General features: G+C 42.7%; 1 protein-coding gene across 1 annotated transcript; it reads left to right on the top strand.

Moving 5' to 3' along the window:
* The first annotated feature begins 773 nt into the window (after positions 1 to 773).
* Ovch2 (ovochymase 2) lies at positions 774 to 20,633 on the top strand. Its single transcript, XM_051149610.1, is given in 18 exon segments — positions 774 to 861; positions 3,459 to 3,568; positions 4,990 to 5,081; positions 7,058 to 7,230; positions 7,570 to 7,665; positions 8,090 to 8,241; positions 8,730 to 8,919; positions 10,113 to 10,136; positions 11,617 to 11,707; positions 11,816 to 11,940; positions 12,826 to 12,966; positions 13,296 to 13,426; positions 16,657 to 16,750; positions 17,512 to 17,643; positions 20,208 to 20,263; positions 20,265 to 20,289; positions 20,517 to 20,566; positions 20,568 to 20,633. Coding segments are annotated over 18 exon segments (1,836 nt in total).
* The last annotated feature ends 3,283 nt before the right edge of the window (positions 20,634 to 23,916 follow it).

The following is a 23,916-nucleotide window of genomic DNA, read 5'->3' as shown; positions in this document are numbered from 1 at the left end:
TCACTAGGCCCCGCCCTTCCAAGCATCTGTAAGCCGTAAAAACTGTGGAAAGACACTCCTGGATCCACTGAACCACCTAGAAGAGGATCGAACCAATAGAGCTGCCTACAAAAGACTCTCTACCTGTCCAGCTGTCTGCAGGCTGTGCATTGTGCTCTAGGTTTCCAGTTTTTATGAGCTTTTTTATAGAGATTTCCAGTTTTATGTTATCCATGCTGGGGTGGGCTTTTGTTGATGTGCTATCTTTGAGTCATTTCAGCTCCTGTGAGTAATCCCTGCCCCCCTATTCCTATAAGTAACACCAATAAAACTCATTGGTCCACCAAGATGGCTGTGTGTGGTATCCTTACTTTAGTCTGTTATCAATTACCTATGAATGGTGACTAGAGAGCTGTTTTCATCTTCCCAGGACTAGTGTCGCACATTAGTGTACATTTACAAAAAAAGGAGAAAACAATCACAACAAAACCTCAGACTCTTTGCTAAACCAGAAACACTAGGGGAAGCAACTTATTACTGTAGGTGGAATAGAATATGTTAGGCTGCTCAGCCAAGACTTTGCTTCCGTAGTTGATTCCCCCACATCTTACAAAAGACATTTCCAAGAAACCACATTCAGAAAACATCTTATGGACAAGGTTGAATGCCTCAAGTTTCAGTTAATAAGTAAGCATATTTTAAGTTAGACAGTTGCTATCCTTCCAACACTTGCCACTTGCCACCTTCGTTTTCTTTAACCTTTAACATTGCAGGGGGAAGCTTTGACTCTCAACATGCCTATAAGCAAGAACAGGTTGATTTTAATATTAGGGATGGTCTGTTTGGAAGAAGGTAATTCTGCAACTGTTTCTTCCGTCAGAGGTAAGTTTCAAGTTAACCCCAGAACTACCCTCTTTCTTTGTCTGGTGGGATCACTCTTCTGAGGCTCAGAGTAACAGTTCCACTTCTCACTCATTTGGGAATACAAGAGAAACAATTCTTTCAGAAATGTAATTGGTTCTCAGAAGCATTTATTTAGCTTTTTCTTCTGTGATCAGCATATGAAATTGAAGCAATATGAAATAAATATAAACATGTATAGAGAAGCTAAGTATTTTCTTCTGGTTTTATCAACTGGCCTGGGATTGTCCACTTTCTTGGATGTATAACACAATCTTATATTCTTTCATGGAGCAAATTCTAGAGATCAGCACAGACTTGGACGCATTTAGAATCCTCAGGGAAATTATCCTGCTAGGCATATGAGGCACGCTCACTGACATATAGTATAAATGACTTCTCTACCTTGGTTTAATAAGCTGAAAACAGTTCTTGGCAGGCTTCTCTATGGTCAGACTTGTGCCAGCCTGGAGAATCAGCATGTTTTCTGTCTCTGTTTCGGGGACTTCAGGGAATACTAAATTTCATGTCTAGCAGATTTATGTTTCATTCATCTGAAGCATTTGGGAAAGCTTCTGATCATACCTTCCCTGTGTTCAGAATGAAAGCACAATTGGTTGCTTCATGCTCTGCTGCTATTAGCTATGTGTCTCTTTGATTTTTAGTTTTCACATCTGCCGCATGAAGATGTAAGTGCTTTTTTTTGCAGGCAAGGTGTGGGGATTAAGCAATAAGTTATACGGGGGAGCTGTATATGCTTTAAAGTTGATCTAAATAGCTGTCCTCTTAAGGATCTATTTCCAAGAAAAGTCATTTGCTCATTTAGTCATACTGTTCAAGTGTAACTTGTAAGCCAGGAACTGGGATAGACCTTAGAAGTGCAGAAAAATAGGAGCCTCGTGCCTACGTTTCTCGCTCAAGATATCTACAGACAAGTGAGACAAGTAAACAATTTACTCTCACAATGTAGATTTGAAAGAACTGTTAAAGGGTGATAGAGAGTAGGGAGAAAGAGCTATACTGTGGGAAATATCCAGAACCCAGTCTGAGGAAATCAAGGAAGACTTCTCACATGAGGTGGTCAGGAAACATTCAAAGAGTCATTCAGGTGAGGAAGCTGAAGATGATGAGGCAGAGCTTTATATGAACTCCCTGAAAACCTCATAGGAAAAAGTGACCTCAGAGGAACAAATTCACCACTGAATTACCCAGTGCAAGCAAACAAATTTAAACTCGCCCCTTATCCATGAAGTCAAAAGCCCACATAAATACACACGTACTGAAGTGTTCTCAGGGATTAAGTCTTTTTGTGACGTTTTTTGTCCCTTTACCTGACAGGCACCTGTTTTAACACTGGAATGTGAAGCGAGTCCATCATTATACTCCTGTCCTTGACCAACCTGTTTTCTGCCCTGCATTAAATCTAACTGCGTTAGTTCAGATCTTACTGTGTGGCAGGCACCATTGGCCATGGTTTCAGACGCAGTCTCATGGGCAGAACAGAGGGAGAGAAGTGGAGACAATTGTAACTAAGACAGACTAGAGGATCATCTACAAGCTAACTAAGCAACCTTGTACACCAGGACTTGTAATATCTGTTGCACATGTGGCAGATGTGGTATTTCACTCCTGTAATCCCAGAATTCCAAAGGCAGAGGCAGGAGAATCATGAACTCAGGTCATCCTGAGTCCAAAGTGAAATGAAATTATCTCACAAATGAAAAGAAAAGAAGGAAGAAAGGAAGGAAAGAAGGAAGAAAGGAAGGAAGGAAGAAAGGAAGGAAGGAAGGAAGCAAGGAAAGGACTAAATCCCCATCTCTGTGTAGTCCACAGTCTAATTGGGTTGAAAGCCAGAAAGGATCATCCTAGTACCCAGTAAGTGCCATGGGATACCACAGAGTGCTGTGAGGAACCTCTTTTTTCCAGAGAGCTCAAAAAGAAAAGAGGCTGTATTCCTGGCAACCCAGCACCAGTCTCTCCCTGAAGCCTTTAACCTTTTTCATCCATTGGTCTGGGGAAATGATTCAGTCAACAAAGTGTTTGTTGTACAAACATAAAGAACTGGTTTAACACCCAGAAACCATTTTTTAAAGGCTGATGTAGTAATGCACATTCCTGAATGCAATTCCTTGGGAGGCAGTGACAGGCAGATTCTTGGGGTTAACTGACTACCAGACTTGCCTATTTGGAGAGTTCCAGGCCAATGAAAGATCTTGTCTCTAAAAACAAGTGGAAAGGGGCAGAGGAAGATAGTCACAGTTGATCTCTGACCACATGCACATGTGGACACACTCAAATGAATACAGAGAGAGAGAGAGAGAGAGAGAGAGGAGAGGAGAGAGAGGAGAGGGAGGAGAGAGAGAGAGAGAGAGAGAGAGAAGTAGCACACATCATATGTGTGACTAAACCTGTAATCTCTTCTTTTGCCAGACACAGCTAATCCCAACCATCAACTTAAAGCCATGTTGTAATTTTTCTGCATATCCCACAGACTGCATTTTGTTCTTGCTCAGGAGATTTCTCTACATATCTCAGTCCTAGAAACTAATGACTCAGTGTCTGCTTTGCCTTTTCCCAAGTTCCCAACTGTGGGCAGAGTCTGGTTAAGCCCCAGCCTCAGAATTACTTCAGCCTTTTCAGTCGCATTGTTGGAGGAAGCCAAGTGGAAAAAGGTTCCTATCCTTGGCAGGTGAGTCTCACAAACCCTTCTCTGGTAGGTGAACTAAGATGTGTCCATCTTGTATCCCCCAGGATCACATGCAACCTCCCTTAGGTCACCCTTTCTTAGGGGAAAAAATTCACAACACACCCAGAAGTATGCTTTCCTAAACTTGAAAGAAGTGTAATATTCACAGTTGATTTTGTGCTTACTGGGATGTCTCCGTGCCACTGATAAACTTAACAAATACTTGTTTGAGTAGATGACTTGATCAATTGGTCATCTGTTTACTTCAAAAGTTTATATTCACATCATAAGAATGGTAACCCATTGTTTTTTCTTTCATTTTTTTTAATTCGATGTCTTCTATCCTTAGCCTCCTCTCTGTAGTCCTCCTTTTTGATTGTTCATTGTTTGGTTGGTTTGGTTCAAATGATTTAATCTAGAGCCTAAAAATCTCTAAGCATTCACTGCACTACTGAGCTGGATAGCCTTGGATTCACTGTACACTGAGCTGGGTAGCCTTGGATTCATGGTACACTGAGCTTGATAGCCTTGGATTCACTGTACACTGAGCTGGGTAGTCTTGGATTCACTGTACACTGAGCTGCGTAACCTTGGAGTCACTGTACACTGAGCTGGATAGCCTTGGAGTCACTGTACACTGAGCTGGATAGCCTTGGATTCACTGTACACTGAGCTGGGTAGCCTTGGATTCACTGTACACTGAGCTGGGTAGCCTTGGAAGCTTTTTCTGTGTCTCTTTGTGTTTTATTTTTTCATAAGTAATTTGTGCTTAAGGGTGAATTTTTTTAATAAACTGTCATTTTCTCATCCTAAAATATGTGAAGCTATTCATTGAAAGTATTTACTTGTCAATTATAAGCCACCACAAAAATCAAGTTGAATGTCATGGATAGATTGAGTTGAAGACAGAATGTTAATAAAGACCAGAGACAGTTCAATGAGCAAACATGCTTTCTACCAAGCCTGAAATCTGATTTTGATCTCAGAGATCACATGGTAGAAGGAAAAAACTGATGCCTAAGATTTGCCCTCTGATTGCCACATGCCCACCATGCATGTTTGCAAATGTGTGCATGCACACAAGGGTTTATGTGTGCGTGCATGCATGTACACACACACACACACACACACACACACACACACACACTTCAATAGAATGGAGGAATAAATAAATAAATATATATCATTTTAAATATGTTGAAGAGGCAAACTAAAGAACAGTCTTGAAGTTCTAGGGGTCAAATAGTTCATTAAGAATATGTGAAAGTAGTAGGCCCAAACTACTGTCAGATACACCGTCCTGGTGCCTGAGTCATGAGCACTATGGTTAAGCTATCTGTATCTGTCTTTCAGAATAAGTTCAGTCATAGTTTTGGTAGTACCCCACAGCATAACTTTCACCAGCTTAAATCTCCATCCTCTAGGTGTCTCTAAAACAAAAACAGAGGCATGTCTGTGGAGGAACGATCATCTCTTCACAATGGGTCATCACAGCTGCTCACTGCATGGCTAACAGGTAGGAACACTTAGCTTATGGAGGAAGACCAGGTTACCCCAGTATTTCCTTTAGAGTCAGAATTAATTACTCTTGTAAAACACAAGGAACTTCCCAATTGGGTTTCTCAAATGAGGCTTGGTGACCTTGTAGGCTGAGCCTCGTGTTAGTAGGAAAATGATTCTTGCAGAGGCACAATACTCTATTTACATAAACCCACTGGCGTCAACAAAGAGTAATATCAAAAGGCTGACTAGTGGAAGTTTCCTACTAGTTTTGATAAAATATTGCAGAAAAAAAAAACACTACCTGTTTCATTATACATCTTAAGTAGGTTAGAGAAAGCAAAAACAGACCAGTAAAATATAGATTTCCCAAAGACCAACAGAGCCAACAAATCTGGGACCAGAGGGGAGAGCAGCAGAGATGCACCAAACAAGGACCATGTATGGTGAGGACCTAGGCACCCCCACTCAGATGTAGCTGAGAGGCAGCTCAGTCTCCATATGGGTCCTGTATTAAGGAGAGCAGGAGCTGTCACTGCCATGGGCTCTGTTGCCTGCACTTTGATCACTTCCCCCTGGTGTAGTGCCTTACCATGCCACAGAGGAAGAGGATGCAGGCAGTCCTGATGAGACTTGATAGGCTGGCCTCAATTGGTAGGGGAGAAGGGCTCCCCCTCTCTCAGGACTAGGTGAAAGGAGTAGGGGAGGAGAAGGAGAGAAGATAAGACTGGAAGAAGATGAAGGAGGGAGCTATGACTGGGATGTAAAGTGAATAAATGTTTAAAAGTAAATTTAAATTTAAAAAGACAGATAGACAGACAGATGATAGATAGATCCCCATGTCTTCCCTCCCTCCTGTTGGTCTTGTTTCTCTGAACTTCAGCCTGTGAACTTTTATTTTGTATCATATTTCAAGTACTATCCAAATGCTGCACTCTCCGTGTTCTGTGCATTCAGCGGGCTGTAACCAAGATGGTGTTCCTTTCATCTCAAGTCTGTGAACAGTTTTTGGGATGCTCACTAACTGCATCGTGCCCTCTAGAGGACCCATAGTTTAAAAGAGAACTTGGCCTTAAATGGTGGTGCACATTTGTAGGCACAGCTGCTTGAACAGCTTGAACAGCTGAAGCAAGAAGATTTCTTGAGTCCAGGAATATGGGAGCAGCCTGAGAAACATATAAAGACCCTATATGTTGAGGCAAAGTAAAAATAAACAAGCAAACAAACAAATAAATAATGCCCTTAGAGTACAGGCAGCGGTAAGCTAGAGAGATGCTGTGTACTAGAGTAAGGACATGATATATCCAAGATTCAGAAAACATTCCAAGAGAAATGATGATGCCCTTTCCAATACTGTGTAAAATATCACCATTGGAAATCAAGGGTCCCCCAAAGTGAAAAGTTCAAAGTGCTTACTCCATCCCATCCATCTCATCCTATCAAATTCCTCCTAGATAACACTGATTTGAGGAAATGGCATTTTCTCATTTCATGGGACGACTATAAATTACAAATATAAAGAAGGTAAAGAGACAATTCCCACTTTCCATCATTATAATTGGTCCAAAGTCTTTCAGTATGCATACTCCCTGGAACATCAGAATTGGGTTGCTGCCCTTCATAATACACACACAGCATGAGATTTTTAACACTGAAGTAACACCCTTACTGGGAATCACAAATAATTCACAAAATAACTCACTGATACTACGACTGGGACAGCCTTAGTTGAATAGTGTCATATATTTTTTAGCTCCCTTAATTACAAATGCATGTGTATTTCTCTAGCTGATTCTCTAGCTGACAAATATTAAATATATCATGTCACTATCTCAATACTGTATTTCCTTTTCCTAATAGCAATGAGCTCATTCTCATTTGCTTTGCTCGGCACTCCACCCATGTCACTTTGAAGAGGCCACTTTCCCAGCATTTACAGCCACCATCAGAGGATCATTAAAACCCCACCCTTGTTCTTCTCCCTTTCTATAGAAACATTGCATTAACTTTGAATGTCACTGCTGGGGAACACGACTTGAGCCAAGCTGAGCCAGGAGAGCAAACGCTTGCCATTGAAACCATCATCATCCACCCACAGTTCTCCACCAGAAAACCTATGAACTATGATATTGCTCTTCTGAAGATGGTTGGAACCTTCCAATTTGGTAAACGCTTACAGTGCACCCTGAATTATTAACCCAATAACCTTTAATTCACACTATGCCCTTACAGATAATGTTATGTAGCATGAGAGCAGCTCTTCTAGATCATACACTGGAAGCAGAGATTTGTCTAGAGGGTCCCCCTTCTTAAAATGTCCTTTCCCTATGGCTCTGGATGTAGTATTGGGTGGCATTAGGAGATGGGAGTTGACACTGAGCCCTGACGATTCCAGGCTGACCTATCACGATCTTTAAGGGCTCTTTGGGGACCACCCAGTTGCTGACAGGTGTAACTATGATAGATTCTTCATATGCCAAGCCCTGCCTTGATCTTTTCTTCAGGCCAATTTGTGAGGCCTGTGTGTCTTCCAGAGCCAGGAGAACACTTTAAAGCTGGACTTATTTGTACAACTGCAGGCTGGGGTCGCTTGACTGAAGGTAAGAGCCCCGGCGCCACTCCTTTTAATCCAAAGTCAAAACTTTCTGGTAGATAACCAGAAATTTGTTTTTTTGTTTTGTTTTGTTTTTTGAGACAGGGTTTCTCTTGTAGTCCTGGCTGTCCTAGACTCACTTTGTAAACCAGGCTGGCCTCGAACTCACAGCGATCCGCCTGCCTCTGCCTCCAAAGTGCTGGGATTAAAGGTGTGCGCCACAACCACCTGGCCAGAAATTTTTTTTTTAATTTTTTTTCTAATTATTTTTTCTAAACAACCAGACAAACATTTCAAATTCAGGAAGAGGATTTCACAACATGGTTAAGGAATTGAGACTCTTCCAAAAAGACACAAACCTGCATCCAGCTGCTCGTCATGGAAGGATGGGGATGAAGGCTTACCTGGATGTGCCCATCTCTTCCCTCCAGGTGGCAGCCTCCCACAAGTCTTGCAGCAGGTGAACCTGCCAATTTTAACTCAGGAGGAATGTGAGGCAGTTCTGTTGACCTTAAGGAACCCCGTTACTGGGAAGACATTTCTCTGCACAGGATCCCCTGATGGAGGGAAAGACGCTTGTCAGGTAAGTGGGCACAGCTATGCTCCAGGACCAGCTGGCAAGGAGCCTAAAAAGGCTGAACCCAGATAAAACTAGAATCCACAATTATAGAGATGCTACCAAGAACTCAGGGTTCTCCCATCCACTAAGGATGTCTCTTCTTATTTTGAGAGGTGTTGGGAATGTCAGTTCTCAATGTTTATGAAGACAAAAATCAGTTGTATCCTTAGGCAAGACGTCTCTGGTTGTGTAGTAGGAACAGGAATGAAAAGAAATGCTGCTGCTTTTAGGAGAGCCAAGGGAGGGGAGAAGGAGTAGCAATTGACAGATTCTGATATTTGGGGATCAAATGAAAATTGTACCCAGATATCCTCCCAGGGTCCTGAGTCTAAATTATCAGAAGTGATGACATGTTAGTGTTTGTTATTATCATCCGTGTGGGGGGAGAGAGAGTACTTTGAGGCACCGCCACCACAATCATGCTAACAGAGGCTTCCTTCTCCCTTCCTCAGGGAGATTCAGGAGGGTCACTCGTGTGTAAGAATAAGAAAGGGACCTGGACTCTGGCTGGTGTGACCTCTTGGGGCTTGGGCTGTGGTCGAGGCTGGAGAAACAACGCAAGGAAAAACGAGCAAGGATCTCCCGGGATCTTCACAGATCTTAGGAGAGTGCTTCCCTGGCTCCACAAACACATCCAGCCTGGTAATGAAGCCATCCTGCCAGCTTAGGAAGCTACAGATCTATGTGGGTACCCAGCATCAGCAGGCTAGACAAGTTGGCACTGGGAGGGCCACTTCTGTAACACATAATGATTTTTAAATGTACGATCTAATATAAGAGCAAATGATTATAGATATCTAAGTATTAAAATATTCACTGAAGAATGAATGCATTCCTCATAAATTGCTTAAACTTTGCCTATGATTGAAACTATGTTACCTGGTGATACATACACACACACATACAGACATACAGACATACACACACACATACATACATACATACATACATACTACATACTACATACATACATACTACATACTACATACATACAGACATGCATACAGACATACTACATACATAGCCATCTACTTGGTAACTGCTCTAGCACGATTCAGCAAGCTAAACCATAGCTCAGTAATGATCAACCACTGATAATCAGACCACCAGAAAATGATATTGGGAAATATTTTTATATGTTATAAATAAAGAAGGGACACCAGCGCCTAGTGAATAGAGGTCACGGGAACTGCTAAGTCATGCACAGTACAGCAAGTAGCATGCACCATAATAAATAATCTCACCTCAAATTAGTAAGACAAAGATTGAGAAACTCAGGCACAGAAGCAAAGTGGTAAATCTGAGGGGCAGGCTCCACACTCTCCCTCCTAGCAGACCAGCCAGGAGAAAACTGCAGCTTCGTTTCTACTTCCAAACTCAACTGTTTTCTTAACTGGTGTCTTCCAGTCTCAAAGTGGCTTCCCTTATTTCCCAAAAGGATTAACTAAAGTTAACTCACAACTGGTTTTTTCCCCCAATAGTATGGCCCAACAGCAGATATCTGAACCTCAGTGTGTGACTATTCAAAATGCTCATTCTTAGAGGAAGATTATTTCTCTCTCTGGCCTCCACTCCCATGCATCCTTGCCTCTTTTTGTTCTGTGTAATCTCCAAGTTAATCACTGTTTCTTCATTAGTAAGAATAAACTAAGTGAGATCAACTCAAAATGCCAGGACCTCTGTCCATCTTTGTCATTTTGTCCATCCTGCTCTTTTCACAGATTAAATTTTCAGTATTTGCATATTGACTTTAAGTGATCTGTTTATTAATTTTTTAATCAGTTTCTTGTCCAAGGTACCACAAGCTTTGAAATGCATCTTTCTTTTCTTTTCAGGCCATCGGAGAAAGAGCAGAAGAGGTGGGTGCTTGCTGCAGCCTGCACTCACAGAAGCATGAATTAACATCCTAACATTTCTGAGTCAGTTCCTGTCATCATCATCAAAAATCTTCCTCTGGTGGTGTTTCTGTGAGCTCTTGGCATAAAACTCTGATGAGCATCCACAGCTATCCCTGCTGGCCGACCAATTCCATGACCATAGAGACCCACTCCCTTCCCTGTGTCTCCTTGGCAAGCCATAGCTTTGACTAACTCAGCAAACACTAGTTGGTAAACAACATCAGTAAGATAATAGGAGAAGAGGGGATATGGTGCAGTTAACAATGGTTCTCCCTTGAAAGATTCCCTGCTAACACAAAGGGCGTGTCCCTGTTTGCTGTGACTCTTCAATGAATTCATTGAGATTTGGGGCAAGCTCTTTTCTCAGTTACATCATCCATAAAGAAATGAGATTGGATCTTGGCTTAACTATTCACTGGACCTTTGAGCTGGTAGGATTTTTTTTTTTTTCAAAAAACAATATGGAAAAGTAGACTCCCCAGAGTTAAGCTTCTCCCAGATATAAATGACCAGTGTAGGCTTTGCAACAGAGACATCCTTATCCAGGATAAAGCACAAAAGGTAAAGAAGGAAAAATATGGGGTGAAACAACAAGTCAACCAAAGCAGCCTTAGTGTAAGATGTGTAGTGAAGTCACATAAGAAAAGAAAAATAGAAAGATAATTTGAGATCAAATTCTGGAAACTGCACATTTCAGTCAGAAACCAAACTTCATTTTACAATGAAAAGTTGATTTAGGTAAATACATCACATCTACAGTATAATATAATAACAACAGAAAGAAGAATAAGGGAAGAGAAAGTCAAGTGAAATTCATGAGAGATTTTTTTAAATGACAGACTAAAACAAGGTAAAGGCCAGAAAGTGAAAAGACAGAAATAGGAAGAAAAAAAACAAAACAAAACAAAACAAAACACTTAGAGCCAGTTTTGAAGAGAGAGAGAAATCCAACTTGATTCTTGATACTATCACAGCTTTTTAGCACGAGGGACTGAAAGCTCATACCAATCAGATCAGAAGCAGCCACAGTTTTACTGACGAGGCAGATTCCACTTATACCGTGTTGAGTTTGGGGAAGATAACTGGACATTAGTCTAAATCTGACCTAAAGGCCAGAAGAGCAGTGGTAAGAGTTGAAACTGTGGTGTGATTAAGCCTATGTTGGTGCTCCTGATAGAAAAGAAAAAAGAAGGTGAGGGCAGAACCTGGGAAGTGCCAGCACTCTCAGAATGAAGTCTCAGGGTCAGGGGAAAAGAGAACAAAAGGTCACAGCATCTCAAGAGTAAGAAGGGCCTAAAGGGGACAAAATTCTAAACAAAGAGACAGCATAGAAGCCAAGACAGGAAAAGAATAGTGCAACAAAAGTACAGAAAGGAGAACCAGTGCCTCCCATGTCTTCAGCATTGGCTGTCAGCCCTTATGCTGTGACTTTCCCTCTCAGCCTCATGCAGTGAGCCTGATGGGCTAATCAGTGGGTCTGAGGGAGAGCTGCACTTCCCAGAAAGCCTCCACCTATACTACGAGAGCAAGCAGTGAGTACTCCCTCTGTTGTCCTCCCGGAGACTCCACCTCCAGCCTGACTGTGCCATGGCTGTCACATTCTGTCTAGAGGTTACAGCTTCTTGTGTATCTGCCTGCAGACTGTGTGTCTGGACCCTGCTGGTTCCAGAGGACATGCATATGTTGTTCAATTTCTCCCACTTGGATGTAGAGTCTTGTCAGCACAATTACCTGGCAATGTATTCCTTAGACGAGAGGCTTGTTGGTGAGTGGACCATCACAATCTCATATGGAAAGCTGGGCTAAGCGGACTTAACAAGGTCTGGTACAATATGGCTGTCATGGAGCCATCTATAAATGCTACATTTTTTCTCTTCCAATTTTTAGAGTCTGCGCTAAAATGGGGGGAACTGAGCCTGAGGCGGGGGGGGGGGGACTTCAGCGGCTCCACCTGATACTTGTAAAGCCAGAATGCCTGGATCTTGACCCCATTAGGAGTAAACTTTACATGCATTGCTGTGGCCACCCTCACCCCCACCTCCCAGTCACCTCAGGTGGTACATTGCTTAACTGTGGATACAAGTGACTTTTATAGGCCTCAGTAGGCTATGAAGGATGATACCAGGATACAACCATGGGGGGAAGCAAAGCTTAGTTATATAAGAAAGATAAATGAAGCCAGGCACAGTGGCATACATATGTAATCCCAGAATTTTGGAGCTTAAAATAGGAGGAGTGCAAATCCATGGCCAGCTCGGCATGTAGAGTGATATTCTGCCTCATTCAATCAAATTACAGAAATGGAGTGGTGTTTCTGTGATTCCCACCCTGAAGTAACTTCACTCACTCCATTGGAAGATACTGGGCAAAATTTTAGAAGTATTCTTTGCTGTTAAACTGAAGAGAGTGTAGGAGATGACAGAGAATATGGGAGAGACTGTATTAAAGGACAGAAAATTGAGAAATACATCCGGCAAAAGCCAAAGAGCAACATAAACACAGAACATTCTGGATCAAAACCCTACTAGTACAGAAGCTGAGAAGCCTAATTCAGAAAATCCTGAACTTCCAGGACAAGCTCACATCTCCTTAGGTCACGTGTGTGGCTCCATTTTTCAGACACTGATCCAAGCCTCTCCTCACACTGCAGGGAAATTCTGTGGGGAAAGCCTCCCTTCGTCCATTTTCATTGGCTCCAGTTCTATCCGGCTGAGATTCATCTCCGATGCCACAGACTATGCCACTGGGTTTAATCTCACCTATAAAGCTCTTAAGCCAAGCTATCTTCCTGGTAAAACTATTTACTTTCATTTCTTACTATCTAGGCCCTTTGCAGAAGTTTGACAGCACAGGAGTGGGGGGAGGGTCATCAGACCCACCTGAGCTCCGCTGACTCCATAGTGGAAAGATGTAGTCTCTCCTCCCCTGTCCCTGAAAGTTCCTGGTGATCACTGGCCCGTGAGCTGAGAAGACCTTAAGAGATATGTAAGCTAGTGCACATAACTCTGCCTTTGTGTTGGTTCTGCTAAAAGATGTAGTTTATCACTTGGTAGAGATAGGAGGGAGACACAGATAGCCATTCTTGGGTGCCTCCATTTGTTCCTCCCTCCCTTGTTGTAGATTCTGGCTGCAGGTCTCTAACTATCCTCTTTGAAGAAGGCACCATACAGAGTCTTCACTACCCTGAAGACTACAGTGACATGGCTAGCTGTACCTGGATTTTCCAAGCCCCCAGCCATTGCCTAATTAAGGTATGGATTGTGTTAGTCCTAAATCAGACAAGATATAATCACAAGAAATCTGACGGAGGTGTTGTGCGGGCAGAGCTTTTATCTGATTTTTTTACAGCCATATTTTACCTGGCACACTACACACTGAATAGTCGCATGAAGGGCCAGGCTTGTTTCCCCTGCAGTCACCACTAGATGGCACTTGCACTCTTTAGGTCTTTTTCAAAACAAACAAAAAATAAGTTCCCAGGGTTGCTCTAATCTTTAGACACGGTGACTTTCACGAGTTCCATACCTTTTAGAAACATTCTTTCTTATAAGTTCAAATTCTGGACAAAGACATTATGACTAATTAAGAAGTTGATAACAATCACGCCGATGTCATGAACAGTTCCAAGCAGAGAAGACATAGTAAAAAGGAGCCAGCACAGGCCAGGGCCAGGGAGTCTCCAACTTCTCAGAGTTAGAAAGCGTACTTAGAAAAAATATGAGAAAAAATATATGAGAAAGTGAAGCTGAGGCCAAAATATAGGCCGTTACTGTCATGATAAGTGCAGTGCTCATTCGACCTCCGTAGTGTGACAGCCACGTGTTTGCTTCCAACTAAACAGCAGTGGCCCCTCTGTGAAGATACGTCACTACATAGGTGAAGGCAGGTCAACAGTCAGGATAGGGATGGAGACCGGTATTTGTTTGTTAAATTTTTCTCTAAAATAATAAATGAGCAGAGGCATAAGAGGAAAAGAAAGGAAAGGAAGGTAAAGGGGAAGGAATAAACCCTAACGCTCCTGCCCAGTCAACTCCACTGGTGTAAACATCTCTATTAGTTATTTTCTTTATTGTCCAAGTAAGTCCAAGTAAGAAACAGCTGAAGAGAGGATGGGTATATTCAACTTCTCAGCTTGAGATGATACAGACCATCATGGCATCATTGCACGTTGGCAGTAAATACGGGGGACAGTCATATGATATCACCTCTCAGGAAGCAGAGGGTGGACAGAAAGTGGTCACAAATCCCCCAAGGCCTGCCCCACAGTGACCCACTTCCTCCAGCGAGGCTCCACCTCCTCACGGTCTCACAACCTTTCAACCCATCCCCATCATCTGAGGATCAAGCATTCAAACACGTGAGCCTAATGGGGACATTTCATATTCAAACTATGATATTATAAAGTCTACCTCCCTAAACCAAGACAAGTACATCACTAGGCGGCACAATCAAGGAGTTCGTCATCTTACATACCGCAACATGGTTACTGATGTCTAAGTGTGTCCGGGGAGGAAAGGAGTCTGAGATACTGGCAGAAAACCAAACTGATGAGTCTTTATGACCAATCAGAAAATGAAGCCTTTAAAACACAAAGCAAACCAAGTGAACAGATGTGACCAACACTTTGGATTTACCTCAAGAGTTAAAATTTAGAGAGAATGAGAATGAAGAATTAATTATCCAGTCCCCAGTCCACTCCTCAAAAACAAGGCCGACTAATAGGACTGAACTGTGAACATTTGAGAGAAGCTGGGATTCATAGTATGTGAAATGTCAAATACTGCCAGAGGTTAGAGGCCTAAATGAGATCATAATTGGTTTTAAGAATGACTGCAGATGGAGATTGCAGGACAGAGAGAACATCTTCAATGATTTCCAGAAGTGGTCCAGTGTTTTAACTTTATAAAAATACAAAATGGTAAAAATATGCCTAGGTCCCTTTCAGAAATTGTTGGAAACATTGTCTTAATCCCAAGCCAAAATTCTTTTCTTTTTTTTTTTTTTTTTTTTTTTTTTTTTTTTCCCCTAACTTCAAGTAGGCAACTCAAACAGAAGTTCTTAAAACCAAATGTTCTAACACAATCCAATCCAAGATCTGACAATCTGACTCATCCTGGGCAATGGTGGTAGGGAAATACTTGGATCTCTGGTTTCTAGAATGAAGCTGCTGTGTCTCTATAAGAGGAGTGGAAAACTGCATGTGCAGCAAGAGCGCCCGAGTTCATAACAGGCGCTGGGATTGCTTCTGAACCATGGTGTTTCGTGCAGCATCCGTTTGTGTTGCATTATGCAACGACATGCTTAGTCCAAGGGATGCTTGATACATGTTCCAGAACCAAGGCTGTAGTAAAGTCATATGATGCAACACAGGCAAGGACACAAGAAACACTGTGGATTCGTACCGTGTTGATTTTGAGTTAAACTCTGGCCATTGCTCCTTAAGAAAATGTTTAGTGATGCCAAATTGTTCACGATTCCTTCATCCCCTCCATATGAAATCACAACCCACAGTCTGCCTGCTCCCCCTTCAAGTGCTTCCCTTTGTCTGTGTACTTCCCCTCCCCTTGCCAAATGCAAAGTAAGTACACCTGGTAGAGACCAGTGCAGAGGAAGAAAGGTAATGGCTTAAACATAGCTTCTGTCACATTTTTTGAGATAACACAGTGGTACCATGCACAAGAGAGAGAAACAAGCCAGGCTTCCATTTAACATTGGGATCACAGAAACTGCACAGGACTAGAACTGTCATGATTGGTTCTTAGTAAACTGCTCGGGTTTGCGGTCAGCTGGGCACCAAAAGCAGCTCTCTCTCTCTCTCTACCCTACACCAAGATTTCTGCTTACAGCTGTGATTTCTCCAAGCTCACCGCTCTGACCCCGAGTTCCTTCTGCAGGTGCTTCCAGTAGCTTCCAGGCAACACGTGTTTGGTAGCAGCTCTTGCATCCATTTGTGACTTGGTGAGGCAGTGGTACACAATAGTAGCAACAGGGAGCAAGTGTGACGATGGGTCAGACTCATCCTTCTGGGCACATCCTCCCAGGTAGAAAGACATGCCTTGTGAGAGGTACAGTTACCTTCAGCTTTGAGTCAGTCAAACTGAAAGTCCACGTTTAAATACCAAGAACAAGGTGTATGGTGTGAGATCCCTAGAAAGACCGCATGTATCCAGACCAGCACTTACACATCTAAATAGCACAACCCAAAGTTGCCTCCAGAGAAGACAGTCTCCACAAGGTGGTTCTTCCATGCTCCTGCGGCTACTAGGGAGCTCAGACATTTGCACAGATTCCCTCCCTTACATGCGGGTTGCATGGGATAGCTTCTATGTGTCAGGATTTTGAGAGTCTACTGTCTTTTCCTAAGTAGCTTTCCCACTCACGAATATCTCTAGAACTTTCTCAGCCAAGATCGTACTCTAGAGCAAGGCGAGTGACCAGGAGTTCTCTGCTCACTCCTGGGTGTAACCAAGTGTCTTCTCAGCTGTCATTTCAGAGCCTAGAAATAGAAGAAAATGGAGACTGCACTTCCGACTATGTGACTGTACATAGTGATGTCGAGAGGGAGAAAGAAATAGGTTTGTATTCCCCTGGAGCCCTGGCTTGCCCTTGGGCCTGATCTTGAGATAAGAAATAAAAGGATATATCTTAATTTTCCTTTGTTCCCAGCACCTTCCTTCCACTCCCTCCCCCCCCCCTCTCGTCTCACTGCCACTCCTTCTGCTTTTATGTGGAGGAGTGAAAAGCAAGAACCAAAGAATGATTTAAACAAAAATGTGAAATGCCAACAAAGAGGAATCAGATAGACAATCCTCACCGGCTAGGGAGGCAGCTCGGTGGTCGATTGCTTTCTGAGCATGCGCAAGGCCCTTGGTTTCACTCAATACCCTGCTACCTCAAAAAAAACTGCCTAAGTCTTGCAGCTAGAGGCAATTCTTTAGCACAGTGGTTCCCAACCTTCCTAATGTTGTGACCCGTTACTACAATACCTCATGTTGTGGTGACCCCCAACCATGGTTACTTGATGGCTGTAATTTTGCTACTGTTATGAACCGTAATGTAAATATCTGACATGCCACCCCCAAAGGAATCACGACAGGCAGGTTGAGAGCCACTGCTTTAGCAGCACTTCAGGAGTATTTGGCAGTTGAGACAGGGCTCAAATACACATTTTGAAGAGGCATATCCCTTTGTTTTGAAGACGAGTTTGTGGTATTTGTTATAAAAGGCTGTCAACAACTGTCTAAAGCACACTCGTTTTTTGTTTGTTTGTTTGTTTGTTTGTTTGTTTTTCTTTATCCATTCACTTGGCATCACTCCCCTGCGTGGGGCCTCACAGCTCGGCTCTGTGGCTATGTGGTACCCGGCCCTGTGCTGAGCTCCTCCAGTGTGATGCTCATCAGCTTCCAATCAGATGAAAACGGCACCTCCAGGGGCTTCCAGGCTGAAGTTTCCTTCGTTTCTAGGGCAGGTAAGACGTGAGAGGCATCAGCTCTCCGGTTCCCTGTCCTAATCCTCATGTCTTGGTAGAAAAGGACAACAAGCATGCATACCACCGATGCTCCTTACTGCAAGGGCATCCTATGAAGTCACCAAGAACACTGAATAGGGGACACTAAAGCATTTGATGTTCCTAGAAATAAATGTGGTTAGGTTTTAGAAACCGCTGGTGTATGTCTATCAACCAGTCAGTATATAAGTTTCATTAAACTTATCTTATTTAACGTATATATTTACTCGTTAACATTAAATTCATGGGGCACAGCACTATAATGCATATCTAAAAGAAGCTTATCTGACATATGTATTTTGTTTTGTTTTTGCTTTGAGACTGGCCTAGAATGTGATGTAACCTCAGACTGTCTTCCTGCCTCCTCCTCTGAAATGATGGGATTACTGCCATACCTATGTCATGCATTTTCTTTCTTTCTTTCTTTGAGAGAGAGGGGGGGGGGGGGGGAGGGAGAGGGAGAGGGAGAGAGACTACACATGCACAAGCCACAACAGGCATTTTGAGATCAGAGGACAGTTTGCAGGAGTCTGTTCTCTCCTTCTACCATATTGGTGCCAGGAATTGGACTCCGGCCATCAGGTTTGGTAGCCAACACCTTTATCAGCTGAGCCATATTGCCAGCCTCAAGTTGGTGTGTTTTTCATGTAAGATATAGCATGCTCTTCTTGGCACTTCATCACTATGCTTAGGAGGCATATTAAACAGCTAAATCACCAATAAAAACATAAAAGCACGCGCGCGCGCGCACACACACACACACACACACACAAGCAAAATGACAGAGCACTAAATAGACTGTGAAAAGGACTTTTATTTGTAGAATAAAGGTTGGAACAAGAAGGTAGAATGTGAGACTGAAGAGCTGGAGGTTAAGAACACTTTCTGCTCTTACAAAGGACCCAGGTTCAATTCTTAGTATTTAGGGCAGCTTATAAGCATTTGTAACTCTGGTTTCAGGGAATCTAGCACCCTCTTCTGGCCTCCACAGGCTCTCTCTCTCTCTCTCTCTCTCTCTCTCTCTCTCTCTCTCTCTCTCTCTCTCTCTCTCTCTCTCTCTCTCTCTCTCTCTCTCTCTCTCTCTCTCTCCCTCCCTCCCCCACCTATCACACACACACACACACACTGCATATACATACATGCACACACATGTAAAACATTTATACACATAGAATAAAAAGAAATCTGAAAAAAGAGAAGATCACAGTGGCTGAATGCTGCCCTGTTCCACCTTTGCTGGTAGCATGAGCATCAAATGTTTCACAAAAGCACCATGACTGTTGCTTACTGGGTTATATCTTAGTTACTATTCCATTGCTGTAAAGAAACACTGTGACAAGGCAATTCTTATAAAAAAAAATCATTTAACTAGGAGCTTAAGGCTCCTGATGTTCAGTCCATTACTATCACGGTGGGAAGCAGACAGACGTGGAGCTGGAGCAGCAGCTGAGAGCTTTTCATCCTTATTCAAAGGCAGAGAGAGAGAGAGAGAGAGAGAGAGAGAGAGAGAGAGAGAGAGAGACTGGACTAGGCTTGGGCTTTTGAAACCTCAAAGCCCACTCGCAATGATACACCTCCTCCAACAAGGCCACACCTCCTAATCTTCCCCAACAGTTCCACTCTCTGGTGGCCAAGAATTTTAATATATGAGCCTAGGGGAGGGGCATTCTCATTCAAATCACCACAACTGGGCTTTTGAAGCTTTTAAGTCCACCCTTAGTGACACACCTCCTCCAACAGGGTCCTACCCCCTAATCGTTTCCAAACAGCCCACAAGCAGGGAACTGAACATTCAAATATATGACCCATTCTCAATCAAACCATCGCAGGTTACAAATAAACTTTAGTGACTAGGCAGGCTCACATATGGAATCACAAAGAATGAGGAGAGACTGTCCGTCTGAGTCTTGGCTAGTCCTTTCTAGATGTGGGGTCTTAGGAGTGTCATCTAAGACACATTACCTCCAACCTTATGATGGGAGAATAATTCACACATCTGAGTGGCTGGGGACATGCTATCTGAGGTAGAGTACCTTCTTAGCATGCATAAGGCCCTGAATCCAACTCCTAGGGCAGCTAAGAATAAATAAATAAATAAAAAGAAACAGAGTGAGATAAGGGTTACACCAGAGAAGATTCGATTGGCTATGAGCAAATGTGTAATGCACATCCAGGGAACAAGTCATGAAGTACCTTCATCCATCCCCAGGCCCCAGCCATTTGCGCTACTCAACCTCTACATCTTCACATTTGTAAGTTCTCATGATACTTACTTCTTCTGTGTGGGAAATCCAAGGAGCCAGCTATCTACTTCCCAAGCTTTCCATTTCACTTAGAGCTTAAACAGCTGCTGAAGGGGAGCCAGGTGGAAGTTAAAATACCATCCCACCCCTCTGTTAAGAGACCCTTGCAGCCTTTTTGACTGAGCTGTCTCCACAGTTCTGACAGTGCTACCATAAGTCATGTTCTGATTCCCCAGTCTTGACAGTCTGTGATCCAGGCAATTGCATTATGTTTATACTCAGATTTCAGTGTCTCCATATCAGAGGATGAGCCAGTGCCTCTTGAGACATGGGATGTGTTCACCTGGAGTAATGGAAGTTTCTGGTAAGCTTCTTTGAGGAATGTGACTAAGCAATCAACTCAGGGCCCAGTAACAGCTGGGATAAATTAATGTCTTCGAAAGTGTGCTGGAATCCTAAACTGCAGGACCCCAAAAGGTGACCCTTACATTTGGAGATGCAGGCCCCTATAGAACTAACTGGTTTAAAAGTGGGTCATTAGAACATGCCAATTCTATATATCTTATGTCTTTATAAAATGGGGATATTTAGATGCAGAGAGAGACACCCATAGACGAGCACTATATGAAGATGAAGACAAACATTGCGGAGATGCCAGCAACTGACAGCGATCTACGGAAGCTAGGGAAGAGGTATGGAAGGCACTGAGAAGCATTGCAACCCTCAGGAAGAATCAACCTGCTGACACACTCACCTTGGGCCTCTGTCCTGCAGAAATGTGAGACAATAAATCTTTGCTATTCTAGCCACTGGTACACTTTGTGGTGTGTGGTTTGTGTTTTTTGTTTTTTTGTTTTTTTCCTTTACCAGAAACTTTAGCAAATTAATTCATCGGAAGTGGCTAGTAAATTTGTCAGGGCTGACTAAACCATCCACAGCACTGGCAATAAGAAAGAAAAACTAAGGGATCATCAGAGTCTAGGGCTGAAGTTGTTCCTCACCAGAAGCCTCTCTCTGTCTCTGTCTCTGTCTCTGTCTCTGTCTCTGTCTCTCTCTGTCTCTGTCTCTCTCTCTCTCTCTCTCTCTCTCTCTCTCTCTCTCTCTCTCTCTCTCTCTCTCTCTCTCTGTTGTGTCTCTCTGTATCTTTCTTTCTCTCTCCCTCCCTTTGAGCCAAGGTCGGATATAACTCAGGCTGACCTCAAGGATGACCATGAGTACCTGATCCTCCTGCCTCCTGCTTCAGTGTGATGGGATTACAAATGGGCACCACCATGCCTGGTTTATACAGTGTTGGGTATCAGACTCAGAGCTTCAAGCACGCTGGGCAAACACCCTATTGATATAGCTTCACACCTATCTGTCTCCTCTTGGGGAGGCGGAGGGGAGGCAGGAACCACAGCCCTTCCTTGGAGGGCTTTTAACTAATCAAGCCAGGCCAACCGAGATAGTCCAGGATGGTCTCTACCTGCAGGTAATAGGTTATAGATTTTAGTTACACTTTAAGATCCATTCTCAGCAAATCTTAGGTGGGTGTCTGGTTGAAAATCTGCAGGTGGTAGCCTGGCCAAGTCGATATCATCAAAAAAGCTAATACAGAGTGGTATGAGAAATAATCATTGTCCTTTCTTCTCAGAGCAGCACAAAAGTTTCCAGACACAAGGAGAAAAATATCCCTTTCCAAGCCTAGTGAGGAGGCTCCACTGTGTGTCAAGTCATGGTCTTGCTCATCAGACCCCTACACTGAGCACTATCAGCTGGTCTGCTATGTTCTTGTGCCAGTGAGCACTGAGAAGGGCTGGCCCTTTCTTTTGGGTGGTTTCTTCATGACACCCATGACCACACTGTCGCATTTCATATGGAAAATACAGTAGTGAGGGGACCAAGCAAAAGATGGAAGTGGGGAAGCTTTTATAATGTGCCATTCTGATAATCTTGTAAAAGAAATAAAGAAAAGCAAGATGGGAGGAAGGAAGAAAATGAAGGAGAGAGAGGGGGAGAAAGGGGGGAAACATGGAGTTTTTATTTTATTTTTTTGTTGTTGTTATTTCTCCTCATTCTTTGACATTTAGAGCCACCAGGTAATGTAATGAGGAGAGTAAGGTTGCCTTTAATGAGAAGGGATTTGAGTGACCTTTTTTCTTCTGGCTTCTTTGACATTGGCATTCTCGGTAGGGAGACATCCAAGGTGAAGCATGCCGCAGTGTTTTCTTCTCTTGGCCACCAGGGGCCACATTTAGCAAACGGATTTTGGCATCCTAAACCAAGACCAGTATTTTCTAAGGAAGAATTACGACAATGAACAAAACATTGTTGTTTTATTCCCACAGACTACTGGGGTGCCCAGAGCAAATAAAAATTTGGTAAATAAAATATAATCCATAAATGGCCCCAAAAGTCAAACTTCAAGGAGGGGCAAACCTTCACAAATTTCTTGCTTTACACAAGGATCAAAGAACCTTTAAAAATAAATAAATAAATAAATAAATAAATAAATAAATAAATAAAATTTTCTTCTTCTTCTTCTTCTTCTTCTTCTTCTTCTTCTTCTTCTTTTTCTTCTTCTTCTTCTTTTTCTTCTTCTTCTTCTTCTTCTTCTTCTTCTTCTTCTTCTTCTTCTTCTTCTTCTTCATATATATATGAAGTTCTCCAATTCTAATTTCAGAACTTTGGTTTCCTTCTTGCTTTTGGATTGATATTGGCCATGTAAAAAGCAAGGAATAAGCCAGGCAACTTAACAGCTTCTGAGGATCTCATCCTACTTGGGAAAGTGTGGTCTAATCAGTACATTTCACTTTATTTATTCCTGCCCACTCCTTACCACAGTGATTCTTAACATGCAGATTAAGGGGTTAAGTTAGCAGATACAATACATAACAATCTGCAGTTGAAAACTCACAGATATCTAATGAAACCCAAACTCATTAGAAAATCTTACCTGTTCCTGTTTGCATTCAGGAAACTCTGAGCATAATTATTTCTGTCAAGTATCCAACCCCCTCAGTCTTGTAGATATATATTACTATATCATCTTCAGCTTTGATTTTTTTGTTTGTTTTAAAATTTTTTTATTACATTTGTTTACCTAGTTTGTGTGAGAGAATGAGAGAGAGAGAGAGAGAGAGAGAGAGAGAGAGAGAGAGAGAGAGAGAGAGAATAATAGAGACAGAAATATGTATGTCAGGGCACAAATCACAGTCAGAGAAACACTTGTAATTTTGTCTTCTACCATGTGGATCCTGGGGACCACTCTCAGGCTTGGTAGAAAATGCCTTTAGCCACTGAGACATCTCACCCACCCTTGTTTTGGTTTTCCTGAAGCAGGGTCTCATTAGATAGCCTAGGCTAGCCTAAAACCCACCATGTGCTCCAACCTGGCCTTATTTTAAAATCCTCCCACCTCCACCCAGCGAGCGCTGGCGTTACAGGCATGCACTGCCATGGCTGGCTTACTGCACCTCTTACAGGTGCAGTCAGCTTGAGCCCGGGCTGAGGACAGATTCACACCGAGATGCTTCCATGTACATCAACACCCTTGTTGATGATTTCGGCCTGCATCTTCATGGTAACAAGACTTTAAAAGAATATGTTCGCTGAGTTGTGGCACTTCCTTCTCATAATGTCCACCCTAATCCTTCTCCCCACAGTTTTCAACAGGAGTCATGGAGCCTAAGTACATGTGATACCCTAAGACTCATGTTCAGAGGAGATGAGCTCATTAGTGGTGGTTAAAGTGAGGCCTTTTTTCTGTTGCATTAATAACCTAAAAATGTTTCAAGTAAGTATTTGTCTAGAAAGGAGCAGAGCAGTAGATCCAATAACAGGAAGAAAAGCACAGGAAAGGGGATATATTTTCTATTGTTTCTGACTTCTCTTCCACCATGCCAGAAATCCAACTTGTTCACAATAAAGTCTAGACTGGAAGACCCTGCAATCTCAACTCATATGACCCAATTATAGTCCTTCTTCCCAAAAGCATCATTTAGCATCTGTC

Source organism: Acomys russatus, chromosome 7, assembly GCF_903995435.1.
Source record: "Acomys russatus chromosome 7, mAcoRus1.1, whole genome shotgun sequence".
Taxonomy (NCBI): Eukaryota; Metazoa; Chordata; class Mammalia; order Rodentia; family Muridae; genus Acomys; species Acomys russatus.
Note: the sequence above shows the minus strand (reverse complement) of the source record. Positions and strands in the feature narration are given on the sequence as shown.